General features: G+C 40.9%; 1 protein-coding gene across 5 annotated transcripts in view; it reads left to right on the top strand.

Moving 5' to 3' along the window:
• LOC122997510 (girdin-like) overlaps positions 1 to 18,606 on the top strand; it is a 74,297-nt gene that overhangs the window by 39,570 nt on the left and 16,121 nt on the right. For all 5 annotated transcript variants that reach the window (XM_044373685.1, XM_044373688.1, XM_044373690.1 and 2 more), the window contains exons 8-23: positions 779 to 951; positions 6,038 to 6,119; positions 6,708 to 6,866; positions 8,182 to 8,328; positions 8,435 to 8,579; positions 9,209 to 9,387; positions 10,714 to 10,851; positions 12,623 to 12,806; positions 12,948 to 13,078; positions 13,243 to 13,536; positions 13,760 to 13,942; positions 14,850 to 15,128; positions 16,458 to 16,582; positions 17,036 to 17,174; positions 17,901 to 18,077; positions 18,229 to 18,390. In XM_044373685.1, coding sequence (XP_044229620.1) covers positions 779 to 951; positions 6,038 to 6,119; positions 6,708 to 6,866; positions 8,182 to 8,328; positions 8,435 to 8,579; positions 9,209 to 9,387; positions 10,714 to 10,851; positions 12,623 to 12,806; positions 12,948 to 13,078; positions 13,243 to 13,536; positions 13,760 to 13,942; positions 14,850 to 15,128; positions 16,458 to 16,582; positions 17,036 to 17,174; positions 17,901 to 18,077; positions 18,229 to 18,390 — 2,697 coding nt within the window. The remainder of the gene's footprint in view (positions 1 to 778; positions 952 to 6,037; positions 6,120 to 6,707; positions 6,867 to 8,181; positions 8,329 to 8,434; positions 8,580 to 9,208; positions 9,388 to 10,713; positions 10,852 to 12,622; positions 12,807 to 12,947; positions 13,079 to 13,242; positions 13,537 to 13,759; positions 13,943 to 14,849; positions 15,129 to 16,457; positions 16,583 to 17,035; positions 17,175 to 17,900; positions 18,078 to 18,228; positions 18,391 to 18,606) is intronic.

Raw genomic sequence — 18,606 nt, forward strand, 5'->3', positions numbered from 1 at the left:
TATGGACAGAATTTTTCTAATGAAAATGGTGGGCTGCTTTTTGTGGTGTTATGTGGAAACTTTTCCCTTTTTGCCGTTACCACAAGTGAGCTGCCTCAGGAAGGAAGGGTTGAAACTGTTAACTGTCTCATGCATGAAGGGTGTGTGTGTGTGTGTGTGTATATATGTGTCCGTGTGTGTGTGTGTGTGTGTGTGTGTGTGTGTGTGTGTGTGTGTGTTGTATGAAGCGTATATGCGTCATTGAATGAGTTTCCAACCCATAGGGTGCAGATACTCACGACTGATATAGCTGATCTTTCTGTGTGTGTGTGTGTTTCTGTGTATGTGTGTCAGGGGTTCTAATAGCCTCCAGATTATCACTGTGTAGTCCAGCCGCTCTCAATTAAAATCCCATTTCCTGTCACGGGCACTAGATCAAAATAGGCTGTGTGTGGGACTGTCGGTGTGCTTTTTGCCCTAATGCCTCTGTTCTAGTTTTGCTGTGGGCAAATCCATGGATCTGGTTCCCTCTTTACTTTTAAGTAAATTCTAGTCACATTGTTAAATCCCAGCCTGCTCTTGTCAAGTATCCTACTTCTAACTTCTGTCTTGGAAAGTAGCAATATTGGTTAGTTCTGTGCAGATTCTCCTAAATACGGATTTAAAATTGTATTTTCTGTTCAATACTTGTTACTAGCTTTTTTTAACTTTGAGGTGTGGAATATGAACTCTATTAAAGGGCCCTTGCACTCATTCTCTGCACAGATTCAACCTCACTCCTTGCTCTCTTTCCATCCAGACTATAGTGGAGTTAACCCAGGAGAGAGACTGTGTGCAGCTGTCTCCAATGGCTCCTTGTCCAGCCCAGTCTCCCAATGACTCCCCCAGCATGAGGAGGACCGAAAGTCGGCAGCACCTCTCCGTGGAGTTGGCTGATGCCAAAGCCAAGATCAGACGCCTTCGGCAAGAATTGTAAGTGCCACTGCCTTATCCGCTAGATAAGTAATTGTTTAAATTGGGCAAAGGGGACAGAAATGGAGAAGAAACAGGAAATAGACCGGATACAAACAAAAACAGCTGGGACTAGATAAGTCTAAGAACTACATACGAAAAGATCACTGGCACACAGCGACTTATCAACCTTAATCTCGTTTGCTACTGTAGTTCCGATTTTGTTGTAATTGAAGCTTCTCTTACTGTCAGATTTATGATCTGAAGTGGGAACTGTAAAGTCCCACATCATCATTGGCTGGTTCCTGAAGATAAAATGATTCTAGGTTATCAAGGTCATCACTTGAACTTCATTAATAGCTCACATGCCTGCAGAGATCAAGGCTTCTGTCATGGTCAGTGTTTATTTATCCAAAAACTGGTATGGAACTGGTAAATCTGAAATGTGGAAGTTGGTCATTTTATCAGTGGGTTTCATGGGAACCTACCAGAATTTACTCTCTGACTTTTGTGGTTCAGTTATAGCATTAGATGGTGGTTTTAAGCTGTTAGGTGACCAGATTGGTTACATCCTTTTAATTAAAGAATGTTGACAAATCAAGGAATCAACTTTTTAGTTAATGGAAAGTCTCAAATGTAAACACCAAGGCTGTGCCCAAAATCACTCTCTATTTACTAGATAGTGCCAAAATGTCCCTAGTGAGGCATTACGGTTAAATTACCATCATTTTATTTGAATGCCTGAATTCTAAGTGTCACATTTAGCCCAAGAGATTTGACATCATGGTCCTGACGGGAACTCATTAAGAGCTCAGGATTCAAACATGATGCTGAAAGAACAACAATGACGAGGCAGAGATGAATAATCGTGCAGACCAGCAGTCCATTTCCTCTCCATATCTCTTATTACTCACATGAGAGCAGGCTGCTGTGATGTCACACTTCCCATCACTAACACACACACACACGAGTAAACCCCCACTCTCACAAACCTTTTGAGAGGCCTTTTAAATTCTAGCTATGAATAATAGAGCTTCCTTTTTAAAGTGCTGTAACCTCTTGTCAGACAAAGGCTTAATGGTCAACTCAGATCAGTTATGCTGTTACTTCAAGGGGAAGTTGCACAAATATAATGTCTAATTTAAAAGTCTGGCTGGTGTCGTGAGGTCGGTGATGATACTGAAGCAAGACACTAAATTGCTTTTAATGGGATTGTTTTGTTGTTTGGTTAATTTAAGTGCTGTATACTATGTAATCTCTTCTTTTTCACGACATTTTCAAGATTTGAGTGGTTACTGAAACTATTTTTTGATTAGATTTCAATAATGGTCTGGGTCAGGCCAGAGAACATGTAATTTCTACTTCCAAGTAAATCATTTGCATCCGATTTCCAAACTGGAAGTACATCCATCACTTTGGCAGCATTTAAATGAATGCAACCCCCGGGTTTCTCACTGATATGAAGTAAGAGTTTTGTCAGAACTGCTGTAATTTATCAGAACTCAACATTGCCAAACCTGTTTGTCATTTAAAGCTGTTTGCAAATATATTTCAGTTAAACTTTATTAACAGAGACTGATGACTGGCTTGCTCATGCAAAGCTTGCTGCTGTTCTCCACTTTTCTTTAGAATAATGAAAGAATAACCCAGTTTAAAAGTTGAAAATGTTTTCAAAATGGTGATCTGTGTGCAAATTTTAGCTGTGGTCCGCAATGATTTGGATCTGGGGGTTTTTATTTTGGTTTTGTTTTGTTTTTTTTGTCAAATAGACAATAGCATGTGTGAGGGCCAAATGCAAACCAGAATTATGGTTCTTTAACAATAGGTTGTAACTCAGAATGGAGTGCAGGTCACCCTCTACTTGGTCACATGAAAAGAGTGAAAAGCAATGGTCTCCTTGAGCAAGACTGAAGTCACAGATATTGTGTGGAAATGGTATGACATTCATCACTGTAGGCATTTCCCGTACACTTACTTGACCTACATAATGACAGTTTATTCAGTAGACCTAAATAGGACTACGTAACAACAGTCGACAAGCTAATGAGTTATTTTGTTTGCTGGTTGCTATAGTATTGTTTACTTGTTGCTGTGGTGTGTGATACAAAGGTAGTGCCATGTGATGGAGCCGACAAGGGACAAATAAGGCTTTGAGTTCATGCTTTTTCCCCCAAAGAAGCTGATGCAGTCTGGTCACATGATTGCAGTTTGTTTTCTGGGGCGGAGGAGGAGTGTGTCGTGTGTAGCAGCACACATTCACATGCACAGATATTGTCTTTGCATACAAATGTGGATATGTGTGTGTCTGCTGTGTGGTCTCCGCGTGTGTGTGTGTCTGAGGGAGACCAGGTCAGAGCTGGAGGGTATGCTTCAGTGTTCCCACTGTGGTCTGTTGGTTAATGTTTCTATTAAACCTACTGCGGCTTGGCTGCTTTTCCTCATTTTGTTCGAGCTCAGACTATTCAAGCTGAGTTTATACCTATCAGGGGTTTACTGGGAAAGAAATTCAGCCCTGGACTTATCCGCCAGGATGGACCCGGGTGGTTATGAGTGGCCAGTGACGCATGCAGCACGCTCTCTGTGCAACCTGAATGACAGGCACACAGAGACGGCCGGTAAAAATGGATTTTTTGACAGTTTACTGGCCTACTGATGTGGCGGCCCACTGGGATTTGTCCCAGTATGCCTGATGGCCAGTACACCACTGATACCTATGAAACACATTTTGAGTCAAATTTAGAACTGCTACTCCACAATGAGTCCTTACTCTATTCCCAGGACTAAAATGTGTTGTACTACTTCATTTTATCTGCCTCTAAAAGTCCCTTATTAACTTTAAATATAGATCTATTGTACCTGTTCTGTTTCAGGCAAGTCAGGGTTATTTCAAGACCCAGAAACATTTTATAATGAATAATATAAATGTACCATTTGAAAGAAAATGCATTTATTAGTTGCCTTTTATGGATCTGAAATATGACAATATTCCTATTGTAAAACAATAACCCAACTAGTCAACCAAACCTGAAACATATTTGCAAGCATGCTATCCTTTTGATAACACAGATACATCAGAGACCGATAATCAGCAGTAGCAAAACATCACCCAATCATTGTTACTCATGTGGGGTCAACCAGCGAACACACTTTGAATGTCAGTAGATCATTAACTACTACAGATTCTCCTCACTTGCTTCATGCTGCACAGATCACTAGCTGAAAGATGAAAGGCATTGAATGCCTTTTAGTAGATAGCGACATTAGAGAGATGACTGGAAATTAAATGAGAGAGAGAGAGAGAAGTGACATGCAACAAAGGTCCTTGGCCAAATGTGAAGTTGAGATTTTGTAATTCGTGGTTGGGGCCTTAGACCACCAGGATGCCCCTTCTGTAGAAATATTAAAAATGTTATTTTTGTGTGTTCTCAGAAAGACAAGGATCTATTGTTATGAGAAGGCCAAGATTTAGAGTTACAGATAGAATTTGAAATAAGGGTGAGGAGGATATTGTTGTTAGATGAGGAATACAGGTTGCCTATGGAAGCTTTTTAAATATAGAAGCGCATACAAGTGTCTTTTCTTGCGCAGATGCTACGCATGTTAAACCATTAACATAAGCAGCAGAGCCAGCTGCATCCATAATATGAGCTCAAAGCTAATCTGCCGTGCTGGAGTTGACAGGTGTTTGTGATTTGGGAAGGGCTGTCTTTGGGGACAGGGAGGGGCTGCAGGAGGTGGAGGGGGTTAACTGATGAAACAAAAGCAGAAATGGATAAAAGAACATCCTGCCTGCATATATACATCAACCATAACTTCCCAAATAATTTTAGCTGTGAGAGGAAGGAAGAGGATAAAAAAAGAGCAAGGAAAGAAGGGTGCCTTTTCCATATTGAGATGCACCCCGAGACTCCAGAGAGCTGTAATCAAATAGGCCATCAGATGTTCAGTGGAGCAGTTTCATGCACACACGCAGACACAAACACAGAGCAGCATCTCAGGAATGCAGTCGTTTTCCTTCAAAGCAGTGTGACACACACTCCTTCTATGGTAGGATCCTGGGGGATTTGCACTCGCACACAAACTCACATAGACAGCAAATGCCAGACTGCCGGATTTCGCTGTTACCTAAACGATAGAGAGCACAAAATAGCAAGAACCTCCTGTTGTGTGTTTGACAAGAAATGAGATATTTAATTCTATGTTTTTGTGCCATTTTCACAACTTATTGAGATTTCTCTCCTCTGCCTGTGTCTCTTTTTGTATTTCATCTGTTGTTGTAGTTTCACCAGAATAAAGGGAGATGAGTTTGAGCCCCAGGGGCAGATTTGCATATGTTTACCCCTGAAGTAGTCACAGGGAACTGTGTATTTTTCAGTTGTTTGTAACTGCTTTCTTTCCCCCCTCTGTTACTGTGTGTTATGCTGAGTGTGATGTCCAGCAGAAAGAGGTTGTTTATCAGTAGTTGAATTCAGGGCAAGACACAGGAAAGACATTGTGTCCTGACCACCAGAACTCAAACACAACAGACACAAAAGGCTATTTTAGCTTTGTAAACTGGGTTAGTGGGTTGATGGATGTCTTCAAATCAACATGCGAATTGTTGTTTTTTCTAACTTGCCAACAAAGACCTAATATGCTTTACTGGATGCTGCTTATTCCATGTGTTATAATGTGAGCAAAAGTTTTTGAATTAAGAGGCTTCATTACCAAAGCTTTGTAATAAAAACAGTATCGATAGTATTGATTACTCCTATTTAGAAATACAAACTCCCTGAAATGCAACTCTTTCTTTCAACTGTGTCAATAGGGTGCTACCATTAAAGGATTTAGCTGCAAGCTTTGAAATGGAAACAGCCCTAAAGGAATGTCCTTGTTACCACTCTGAATTGATACATGCACGCATACTTAAAACAAGTCGGCACATGATTTTTGGTGCATAGGTTCATGTTAATCACAGTCATAGGCACAAAAGCATCATATTTCTTGAGGATTCTTTACTTCTTCATGAGCATAATATATGTCTCTTCCTTCTTGCCTGTGTTCTCTGTCTTTCATCGCTACTTTGGTCTCCTTGTTTAACTCCTCTACCTCCCTGTCTCCTTTCTAGAGAAGAGAAGAGTGAGCATCTTTTGGACACCAGACAGGAGCTTGAGAACATGGAGGTGGAGCTCAAGAGGCTTCAGCAAGAGGTAACACAAGTCAGAGTGACACTCACACCACACCTCCTGTACATGCACATCACACACACACATTCATACTACTTCATCTCACGTCCACCTGCTCCTCCCTCCTCTTTCCAAGTACTTTGTTTCTGCAGCGCTGCCAGGCTTTAATCAGTGAGCTAGTGACTTAGCTCATTAGGGGCTATTAGAGCTATCTTTAGTCTAGCAACAGCCTCACATGGCTTCTGATTTGGAGTTGGCAGCAGGGTGGCTGCTTGCTAACTTACTGGATGCTGTAAACAAGGTGGATGAGTTCAGGGCAAGGAGGGCATACGGAGGGCATAAATGATAGTGTGAAGAGTTTGTTCTGTTCTCATAAGTTATGTAATAGACAAGATTTAGGCTGTTAGTCTGTCATAGGTAATCTACTAATCATATAAGAGTCAATGAATCTACTGACCTCTCCACTGATTTTTTTTATACATTATACATACAGCATTGTATATCTGTTTACAACTGTTCATGTGATTCTCTATGTATTTATTCCATTTTTTGCAAGCATTCTCATTATACTGCACACATTCATGCTCTATATTCTGCTGTAAACTCCTGCAGAGCTACCAGCTGCTGTCAGATGCTCGGTCAGCTCGGGCTTACCGCGATGAGCTGGATGCTCTCAGAGAGAAAGCGATCCGGGTCGACAAACTGGAGAGCGAGCTGAGCCGATACAAGGACAGACTTCATGACATCGAGTTTTACAAGGCCAGAGTCGAGGTACACAACTGCATACAGAGCGTTACTTCAAACCAACAGGACAGTGTTTGTGAAAAGATATGGCTGGGATACTTGAGCATCATGTAGCTGACATCTAAGAAAGTAACCATTACTAAAAAACATAAACAAGTCCATATAATATTAGTCTAAACCAAGCGGCAAGCCAGTAAAATGTGACCATCTTAATCATGACCTCAATGACTGAAAGGCATACATTTATGTGCATATATAGAAAAAAACATAGACTTGAGGTGTAAAAAGTTGAAGCATGTTGTAATGATGCAGGTAAAACAGAGTTTCCTTGTTTTGACTCAGTTTAGACAATGGCATTAATTAAAATTTGAGCTTAATAAAAAAACAGTAAATAAATAAAAAATGTTGCATTTGCAAAAACATTTGCAGCGAGATGGACGTTAACCCTTAATTGAATTGTAACGCATGAGAGTTCTAACACAAGACTGTATATGTATTACATCCACCATACATTACTACTACTGTAGTTACTACTACTCCACAACTGATCACACTTATCAGTCCCTCCAAGAAATTGCGATTTTGTGATCGCAATAATTAACGCAAATTCAACAACTCTCCGCAATATTTGTGAGAGCTTGCAACTTTGCTAAATTACCACAACTTTTCCGTGTGAATTAGCCAAATCAACAGACCGCCTGTGATTTGGACCAATTATCACATTTTGTGTTGCGGTAACTTACGTCATCGCAGTGCATTCAGGTGGAAGAATGACAAATTATTGTTCAGTTATTGCGTTGTTCAGACAGCAAAGATGGACATAGTCTACCTCGAACATAAAAATAAACTATATTTTATGTTAATAGATTTATTTTAATGGCACTATTGACTGATTTTATTTGGTGCTAATATTAAGGTGAAAGTTTATTTAATTTAGGCTTATAAATGGAACTCAAGTATAGAATTTTCCTTTTTCTATAACTTTGAGCCGATGGTTCTCATGATCAGAAAATAAATTTAAAAATGAGCACTGGTATATCTGTGATATATATAGTATGTTTTTATTGAAGGAAGTGATTATATATGACACACAAAACATTGCAAATTGTGTTGCAATTTTTGAGAAAAGCCGCTGCAAAATCAAACATTTTTGGCTGCAGTAATTAAAAAAAAACAATGAAAATCCTGGAGGGACTGATTTATATTGTTGTCACTCATTGTAATCACACTGATATTAAAAGCAATAATAAAAAGAATCTCGCCAAAAAGAGTTTTCAAACTAGCTACAGTATTTGTCTTTTTTGTTTAACTTGTATTTTTGTTGATGCAATGGATTTTTTAGGAGCTGAAGGAGGACAACCAAGTCCTGCTGGAGACTAAGTCCATGCTGGAGGAGCAGCTGGATGCGAGCAGGACCCGATCTGACAAACTGCACCTCCTGGAGAAGGAGAATCTGCAGCTCAAATCCAAGATGCATGACCTAGAGATGGTGAGTCGATGAATATATGGACCAGTATCTCAGTGTCAGTGTAAATAGATTTTTAGAGTGCAGAATGTTTGTCTCAACGCACCTCTAATCTATCTGTTATCTCCAGGAGCGGGACATGGACCGTAAGCGTATGGAAGAACTGTTGGAGGAAAACCTTGTGCTTGAGATGGCCCAGAAACAGAGCATGGATGAGTCCCTGCACTTGGGCTGGGAGCTGGAACAACTATCCAAGACACCAGACCTGACCGAAGGTAAGAACAGGATGAACTTAAAAATCCTTTTAGTACCAGAGAACAAGTTTCCAGACCGAATTAATAAAAATAGAACAAAAAGAGGAATTTTTAAGAGAGCAAAAGGTGGGAAAGAATATTTCACGCTGCTGACAGTCAGCTGAGTTGAGCAAGTACAGAAGAACGATTGGTTTGAAGGCTTCAGATTGCCAACAAATTGGGCTCTGGTCATTGGCTCTTGGTCCTGGCGACATCCCCACAGCCCTTCTGCATTTGCCAGCCTCCACTGGGTTTTCTTTCCACTTGGTTAAGACCTGTAATTAATATTCAGTGGCTCCTGGAGGATAATCTGTGCGTTTAGATTATTAAAGCTGTTAAGAGGTTTAACTAGCCAGGGATCTGGATAAAGAGTTTGTGTGGTGGGTAGTTTGTTAAAATGGCACTTAAAAGCTTTAAGACCGTAAAGTTAGACCACAGGGCTTTGTATTCATTTGTTTTTGACTTATTGTAATCTTCATGACTTTTATAGTGATTTGTATCTCTTAATTTTTGGTTTTGACTCGGAACACCAAAATTATGAATAGAATTGTAAAATTTTTTGGGATTTGATAAAACATTGATGTGTAATCCACATGTTCTTGTTGTCGCAGTCCCTCAGAAGTCTCTGGGCGAGGAGGTGAACGAGCTGACCTCCAGCCGCCTGTTGAAGTTGGAGAAAGACAACCAGACCTTGCTGAAGACAGTGGAGGAGCTCAGAGGAGCAGCCAGTCAGGACACTGCGGCGAAACTGAGCAAAGCCAGTCAGGAAAACCAGAGACTGAACAAGAAAGTAAGCAGTTAACTGTATTTTTAAGTGTTTTTTTTGGGAGGGGGCGCCATTCTCCGTCCAATGCTCTTTCTAATTTACGTTAATGATCTCCTAAATGCTTCTTAAAAATGCTGCCTGTACTCATTGCAGATGATACAAATCTCATAATTTCACAACTTGATACACTTCCCAAGGATAATCAAAAATAGAAATCCAATCAGTCAGCTCTTAGTTGTATAGTTTTTTAGGAAATCGGTTTTGTTAATTCAGATTTACAGAAAATCTGAAGGCTTGCCAGTTGTGCGTCATGAGACGTTACTTCTTGCAATTTGTGAAGGAGGTCACTAGATAATAGAATAATGAGGAATGCTGTGTGGGTGGATATATTGGTTTGTTTCCATCTTAGGCTAGAACATTCCTGCAGTACACAAAGTGACCAAGAAACTGTTAAATTTCCATGACTGATGGAAATAACATTCAGGTATACTATAGATAGACTAACTGAGCTGTATCTATCTTAGGACACTGTGTAACCTCTTAACTTCTGCCTCTCATCAGGGTCACTACAAGATTAGCATACTGGAACAGCACTACACAGTATATCACCCTAACACTTGCCTTAGACCTTTTCACACAGTGACAGAAATAAAAAGCGAAAGAAGGAGAGAGTATTGAAAGAGGGGTGGATAGCAGGATGAAAGAAAAGCTGTAAATCCAGGCAGCCCTGTATCGCCTTTTCTTTCCCTGTCTTTGACACTCAAATGCCCTTTGCTAAGAGAAGTCTCTGAGCTATTTTCAGAAACATAAGCCTCTCTCTCTGTGCACTCTGAACAAAAAGCATGAAATTGTGTTTTTCCTGCCACAAAGAGAAAATCCAGAGTGAGAAATTTATTTCTGGGCAACTTGGAGTCAAGAATCAAAACACATTAAAATGTGAATGCACCTACTGGTGGACTGGAACAACAGAAATAGTCTCATTAATTGTGTTTGTGTGTATGTGTGCATACATTAACTTGTGTGTGTCTGCAGAGTTGTTACAGAATGAAGTGATGTCTGTATCATTGATAAATAACTGCACCAGCTTCTGTGTGATTGGAAAAGTCACAGAATTATACATTGGCTACAATATTAATGGTTCAAAATACAGGTGATCCTGCAGCATAGAGTGTATTGCATGATCATCATCTACGATTCATCATGATATCTATGTAACTGAAGGGGAAATACTAAAATTGCTGAATTACTCATTACAGAGCCACCATCAGAGCCACCTCACTACAAACACAGTCAAGATTGTTTGAAAATGTTACTTTAACCTTTTTTTATCCTATCTATGTTTGTGTGCAGTTGGGGCAGCTGGAGAGTGAACTGACAGCAGACAGAGAGTCACTCCGCAGCGCTGAGTCTCTCAGTACTGACCTGATGAAAGAGAAAGCTTTACTGGAGAAGACTCTGGAAACACTCAGAGAAAACTCAGAGAGACAGGTAAACACACACCGACCCACACACACACACAATTTGATTTGGGAAGGTTATCCCGAAACCAGACAGTCATCATTTTAAATGGTATTTAGGTGTATTGAACTATTTAAGTATTAAATATTAATGAATGAAAAATCCAATGAAAATCTAGTTTTAACCTTGTCAACATGTCCGTATGGTGTTTTTCATATGCTACAAGCCATATCAGGAGTGAAATAAGCAGTCAACGCCATAGCTGAGCATTTCCGCTGTGAAACTGCAGTATACCAAGAAAAATGGATTCAGTCAGGCAGGATTTCCTGCATCACAAGTCTAAGGAACCAATCATTTATAATTAAAGATAAGTATATGCAAAGTCCACCTCCTCAGGTTTTCCCCGACAGCTGGTTCTGATCTGCACAGAAGAATAGCAACCTGTCGAGTTAAAAAGCAGAACCCGGCATATTGCTGTTGAGCCAAGTTCTCTTCAGGAGAAAAACACAACAGTTCCTCATCTCCCGATGAACGTTTTCTGGTCCCGTTAGCTTTTAGCTTGGCTAACAGACCAGTCCCCTAACCCCTCTTCTGCTTCGGTGCACACCACTCCCTCTTGCTTCTGAGCCATTGTAGTCGGTTACTCCAGTCCGCTGCTGCAGGGCATTGTGTCCTCAGGAGCTGTAGTCTGCTAAATGCCGCTCTAGGCTTCGGTAGAAGTGAGGCGAGGATTTGTTGATAATGTTCAGAAGTTCGGTTGGGTTGCACCTTTTTGGCCTAGTTGCACTAGTGGTGTTATCCGCACACTTACGTTAAGAGAAGAGTCCCTAGTACTCTTTACACCATAACCGGCAGCCAGAGGAGACGCTGCCATGAATATATTCATAGATTGTGGAATTTTTAATGAAGGAGAAGGAGTGGTGTAATTTTAAGGATTTTAAAGTGGTAATTATACTTTTTTGCGGAAAAAAAATCAGATGCACATTATTGTTCAAACAATAGTATTTTAATATGTCTTAATACATGTCTTTAGGGGATCTTTAAGTATAAATGAGTGACAATTGCTTGTGTGCCATTTTTCCTGAATTCTGTAATATAGACTGATTAGAACAAGTGAGTGCAGTTCATCTAATTTGTTATTGATACTGACTGGGAATTACTATGATCACATCAAGCATTCATGTGATTTCAAATATAGATAACGTTGCAAGCATATAGTCAGAATCACCAACACTCTCAGAAAAACAAGGCTTTGAGACCATACGTCATACACACTGCTCTTTCCACAAAAGCCCTCATTGATTCTCGTTCCAGGAAGCTCTGAGAAAATAACACGACTAAGCTGTGTAATTTACTAAAGTCTATACTGAGTTTTCTTGTGAGCAATCTTTGTGCAATTGATTGGCGCTTGGCTCAACAAAAAAAAAACAACTATTAAGTAGAACTACCACTGTTTTATTGACTACGGAGATTTCTGGCACTCTGTAGCCCAGATGCAGTCGAGCATGAGTCGAGCATGAGCTCATACAACCAATTTCAATTTAATTGCAGCAAGGTTAAGTCCTTTCATATAAAGTCACAGAACACATAATTATGAAACATATGAACATTAAACTCTTTCATCAGCCCAAATGATCAACCGATTCTTTGGGAAATGGCCTACCTGAGTAAAACTGGTGCAAACTTTGTTCAGTAAAATCAACCTAATGAAGTGCCATATGGCTTGTTGCATTTCAGTTATATCATTTAGATTCAGCATTGACTGAAGGCTGTCATTGAAACTCTGATGTCTGTTCTCCAGCTGAAGGGTCTGGAGCAGGAGAACAAGCACCTCGGTCAGACGGTGTCGTCTCTGCGTCAGCGCTGCCAGGTGGGTGCCGAGGCCCGGGTCAAGGATGTGGAGAAAGAGAATCGCGTTCTCCATGAATCCATCTGCGAGACAACCGCCAAACTTAATAAGATGGAGTTTGAAAGGAAACAATTACGTGAGTAGTGTGTTAAATAACAGTATTTTACATCTACTTTTTTGTGGATGTCAAGTTCATTGTTTAGAGCTTGGGTCAACATTCTGGTTGTTTGTTTGTAAGCACGTGTGTGTTTTTGTTTTGTTGTTCTTTTTAATGCAGGTAAGGAGCTTGAGGTGATGAAGGAGAAAGGTGAGAGAGCAGAGGAGTTGGAGATTCTGATGCAGAAGCTGGAAAGGGACAATGAGAGCCTGCAGAAGAGAGTTGCCAGTCTAGGAATCACCTGTGAAAAGGTGTGGTGCATTTTGTTTTTTGCCTGAGAGAGAGAGAGAGATTTATACTGCAAGTAGCTTTGGATTGAATATGACGGAAAAATTTTAATGATTGAGTATATTTAATAATGAATGCATTTTCTAATAATACATTTTTTGACCCCGTAAACCATCACCATGTGTAGGTGTCTTCGTTAGAGAAGGAGAACACCGAACTAGAGGCAGAGGGCCGTCGTCTGAAGAAGAAGCTAGACAGTCTAAAGAACATGGCCTTCCAGCTGGAGGCTCTGGAGAAGGAGAATTCCCAACTGGAGCAGGAGAACCTGGACCTCCGCCGCTCGGCTGAGAGTCTCCGGTCAGCTGGGGCCAAGGCCATTCAGCTGGAAGCTGAGAACAGGGAGCTGGAGAGTGAAAGGAGCCAGCTGAAGCGCAGCCTGGAGCTCCTCAAGGCCTCCTCCAAGAAAACTGAGAGATTAGAGGTAAGACTTTAGGACTGCCAGTTATTTGACGAGCACTTCTGTTTCTGCAGTGAGATGCAGCTGAAATGTATTATAGTGTTTAATCAGCAGCATGGGGCTTATAGGTGAGTTACTTGGTCCTTAATAGAGACAACTAGGGGATCTAGCATATAATGGCATCAGGGAGCAGCACAACTAGTTCACGGATGCTTTTAATATCCTAATCTGACAATTCCTTTCCCAGGTGAGTTACCAGGGCCTAGATACAGAGAACCAGCGCTTGCAGAAGGCTTTAGAGAACAGCAGCAAGAAGATCCAGCAGTTGGAGGCAGAGCTGCAAGAGGTGGAGGCTGAAAATCAAACCCTCCAACGCAACCTGGAGGAGCTCAAGATCTCCAGCAAACGCCTGGAACAGCTGGAGCAGGAGGTAAGCAAAAAAGAATCTTCAGTTTCTCATGAATTCATTCATAAGCAATAATCACATGTGCTACTGAAAAATAATACCCTGAAGAATCTGATGACTGAGTCGATGTTTAGAAATTTAAACAGTTTTTGGTTCAAAGTCCTCTGGGTGACACTGCTGTTGGTGTATTACTGACACATTGTCAGTGATACACCAACAGCAATGGACTGATTCAGACGTCTCTTGGGGGGGAAAAAAGTAAAAGTTTGTTTCTGCTGTAACAGTATCATCACACACCACTGTCATATCACTGTCAATTTTTTTTAATGTATCCTCATAGGGGCTGCAGCTAATGATTATTTTCATTATCAATTAATCTGCAAATTATTTTCCAGATTAATCGTTTGGTTTATAAATCACAATATGCTATAGCACAAGGTGGTCTTTTTGTTCGACACATTTCAGAAACTACTATGATGTAAGATCAAGAAAAGCAGCAATGTCTCACATTTTAAACCCAGAACTATCAAATGTTTGATTGATTATCAAAATAGTTGCTGATCGATGTATCAATTAATCGCCTGATCGTTGCAGCTCTAATCCACATGGAATTCTCTTGAACCAAGTGCAAATTTGTTTTATATGCAGATTTCTACACACATTTCTTGGTTCTAGTTTTTGTCGGAGCTGTTTGCTCTGTTGGCACTGCAGCAGCACTGCCATATTTTAGTTGATGTTGATAAAATTACAGCATGTTTCCCAGCAGAGTTGGATTATCCAAGATTATTTGTCAAAAGTGATTTTTGGTCCTTTGAGTTAATCTGTGTCCACTTTTAGCCAAACATGTATTTACAGGGCATTTAGACTAAAAGTAATCCCATCAAATGCTGTTTTATCCATCTGCTCTCCATTATGTATCATTATCCCTCAGAACAAGACTTTGGAGCAGGAAAGCTCCCAGCTGGAAAAAGACAAGAAGCTTCTGGAGAAGGAGAACAAGCGTCTGAGGCAGCAGGCCGAGATCCGCGACTCCAAGCTGGAGGACAGCAACCAGCGGATCACCACCTTGGAGAAAGAGAATCGGACCATGGGCAAGGAAATGATCTTCTTCAGGGACTCCTGCACCAGAGTCAAAGACTTGGAGAGAGAGAACAAGGAGCTGGTTAAACTGGCCTCCATTGATAAGAAGACCCTCATCACACTCAGAGAGGTAAGCAGAGCCCTCACACTGTTAGAGTTTCACACACTTCCAGATGAATCTGTTGTAATCCTTTGTTAGTGCTGGAAGTGTTGAACAAGTTTTCTTTAAGTCACTTGAGGAAACGGATTTAAATGAAATACATGCTTGCTTTTTATTATACTGTTCTACAAAATTCTGTTTTAGTTGGAATTTATTAAAATGATCCTGTGTCTGGCGTTTAATTAGTTTCAAAACCCACGCACATAAAACCAGGCACGTGCACAAGAAATGAGCACACAGAACAGTATCCACGAGTGGAAAAAGCTTCCTCGCGAGTGAGCATTTCTGCTCTGCGTGCACAAATGTGGTCCCGCGAGCACAGGGTTGCGACGAGCTCGATCCTCCCTATGCGCTCGCAACTGCTCAACGCTCACTCATCAAGTTGACTTTTGAGACTTTGGAGGTGGGGATGGAATAGACAGTCCGCTCCTTTGATTAGCTGTTTGGTTTGATCACTGACACAGTGGAAGACAGGCAGTTGCCTGAGAGAACAAAGGGCAATATAAATAATGATATTTAGTGGCAGATTCTCGTTTTTTTTTTTTTTTACCACTTACACTTTTTAAAGTTGTGAAAAGGGCAATTTCACTGCTTTTTTCCCCATCCAGACCACATTCGACAGAATAGAAAAGTTACTCCAAGTATTTCTGTAATCCAAAAAGTGAAAATAACTTTTCTACATTTGTTGGAGAAATAGGAGCTCTACATGGCCATAACCAATGAAATGGAGAGACATTGAATCACGCTGTGAATTTCTAGCCACATCAGTGAAATTGCCCGTTTTTGTGTTTTCACAAATAGAATAAAGGTTTCACAGCTCTGAGTGGACTGTCTATCCCATCCCCGCCTCCAGAGTCAACTTGACGAGTGAGTGAGTGTTGAGCAGTTAAGAGTGTATAGGGAGGGTCGAGCTCATGCTCATCACAGCCCCGTGCTCACAGGACCACATTTGTGCATGTGGAGCAGAAATGGTTGCCTGGTTTTTATGTGCACAGGTTATGAGACTATTTAAACTTCATACCTGTGTCATTGCTGAAGGGGAAATAATTCAAAAACAGACAACATGGATGATTATTAATGGAAACTGATCATGTAATTTATTGATAATCTTGGACACCAAAGCAGATTATACTGTGTTGACTTTTCCATTAAAATCATACATCTTGATCATTGGTTACTGGTGAATAACTCAATGAATGTGGCAGTAAGTGTCAGAGTCACTCAAGTGTGTGTGTGTGTGTGTGTGTGTGTGTGTGTGTGTGTGTGTGCGTGTGTGTGTGTGTGTGTGTGTGTGTGCAGGAGCTGGTGAGTGAGAAGCTGCGGACTCAGCAGATGAATAATGATCTGGAGAAATTGACCCATGAGTTGGAGAAGATTGGACTGAACAAGGAAAGGCTCCTGCATGACGAGAGCTCAGACGACAGGTATCATCTTACAAACACACACACACACACACACACACACACACAAAAACTAAATCACACACAAGCCAGAATATTTACTATTCTGTGATTGCTCTTAAAAATGTTTCAGCCTGGAACCCAAATAAGAACTAAATCTATCATCTTGGGATCAGAGTCATCTAAAATGATCGGTACAATTGGGAATCAAATAAATCAGGTCTGTGGCCCATTTTAGATTAGGTGCTATAGTATAATCAGAGTTTATTGCAGAATCATCCCTGTGGTAGATTTCTGAGCCAATATCTCTCCCACCTGCCTACACTCTTACCAAGAAGTCATTTGGCCTTGCTACACTGTGACTATGATAATACTTCATCTGTATTTTGGATTACGAATGTGAGATCACACTCTAGACTGGACACACAAACGCATTAATACATACACACACAGCTAACTCTCAGTCTTTATTTTCAGGTTTAAGCTCCTGGAAACCAAACTGGAGTCGACTCTGAAGTCCTCTTTGGAGATCAAGGAGGAGAAGATCGCTGCCCTAGAGGCCAGACTGCAGGAGTCCTCTAACCTCAACCAACAACTTCGCCAGGAGCTCAAGACAGTCAGTAACACACACACACACACACACACACACACACACACACACACACACACACACACACAGAAATCCATACTTATAGTACTTATACTATGTTGCGTATGGCTGTGTTGCATACAGATACTTAGCACAACCACAATACATAAGACCCAATATAAAAACACATCCCATAAAACCCAAACACCAGTCTGCCAGACTGTCCACTTGAGAACAGGCTGTCCCAAAATCTTTCCCCTGCAGTCTAAAACATTAGAAACACTCAAAACACTGAGGACATCTCGAGGCAGATACATTATTTATTCACCCACTCTTCCGTTTCTGTTGGCGGTTTATCTATTCATGAGGTGGCAGGAGTCTGTGAAAGAGTGGAGGAGAGGATTTCTGTTTCCCTTTTGGGTTTTGGGGGGCTGTTTGTGTTTTGGACTTGCTGACACATCTGATCCAAAGTTCTTGAGTGGAAAAGTTGAGGCATCTGTGAGTGATTTGAGTTTCAGCTGTGAAACTGTAATGGAACCTGTCTGCTATTAACCATTTCTCATGTTACAATTTAATAGAGCAGTCTGCTTTTTTCATTTTGTAATTTTCCAGTATGTTGCTCTCAGCTGCAGTATTTTATTCTCAGCATTTACATGGTATTTATGTCGGAGGAAATCATTCAAATGTACTGAAATAGCAGCAAAAACCACCCCACCATGATTTCACGGTGTTGACTTGTGCGTCTCTCTCCAGGTGAAGAAAAACTATGAGGGGCTGCGTCAGAGGGAGGAGGAGGAGAGGATGGTGCAGAGCTCGCCCCCTAGAGGAGGGGAAGATCCTCAGGCTGTCAGTAAATGGGAAAAAGAAAGTCATGAAGCCACCAGGGAACTGCTGAAAGTTAAAGACAGACTCATTGAAGTGGAGAGGAATGTAAGTTCACACAATATCAGGAATGTAGGAGGGCTTATGTGACTCTCCCAGGACAAATGATGAACACATATACATATAGCTTTTATGCAGTTCTCTGAATGTATTTGTGCATGTCTGAAATCCAATTGTGTGTGTATGTTTTTTTTCCCAGAATGCCACACTGCAAGCTGAGAAGGCGGCCCTGAGGAGCCAGCTCAAACAACTGGAAACTCAGAGCTCCAACCTGCAGGCTCAGATAGTGGCTGTGCAGAGACAGACTGCCTCCTTACAGGAGAACAATACGACTCTACAGACGCAGAACGCCAAGCTACAGGTAATCTCCGTCACATCCATAACAATACACAGTGTCCAGCAGCGCTATCATTTCAGTGATGTACATCTGAAACACAGACAAGCAGGGGTGGCACAATATACAACTATGTGTCTCACTTAAATACATTTCAGCAGGTTTATATTATCACAGTAAGCATCTGCCACACAGTAGAAACCATAGACTCCAGTCTGTGGTAGACACATTCAGAAATGGCGA

The sequence above is a fragment of the Thunnus albacares genome, chromosome 14, assembly GCF_914725855.1.
Source record: "Thunnus albacares chromosome 14, fThuAlb1.1, whole genome shotgun sequence".
NCBI classification, from domain to species: Eukaryota; Metazoa; Chordata; class Actinopteri; order Scombriformes; family Scombridae; genus Thunnus; species Thunnus albacares.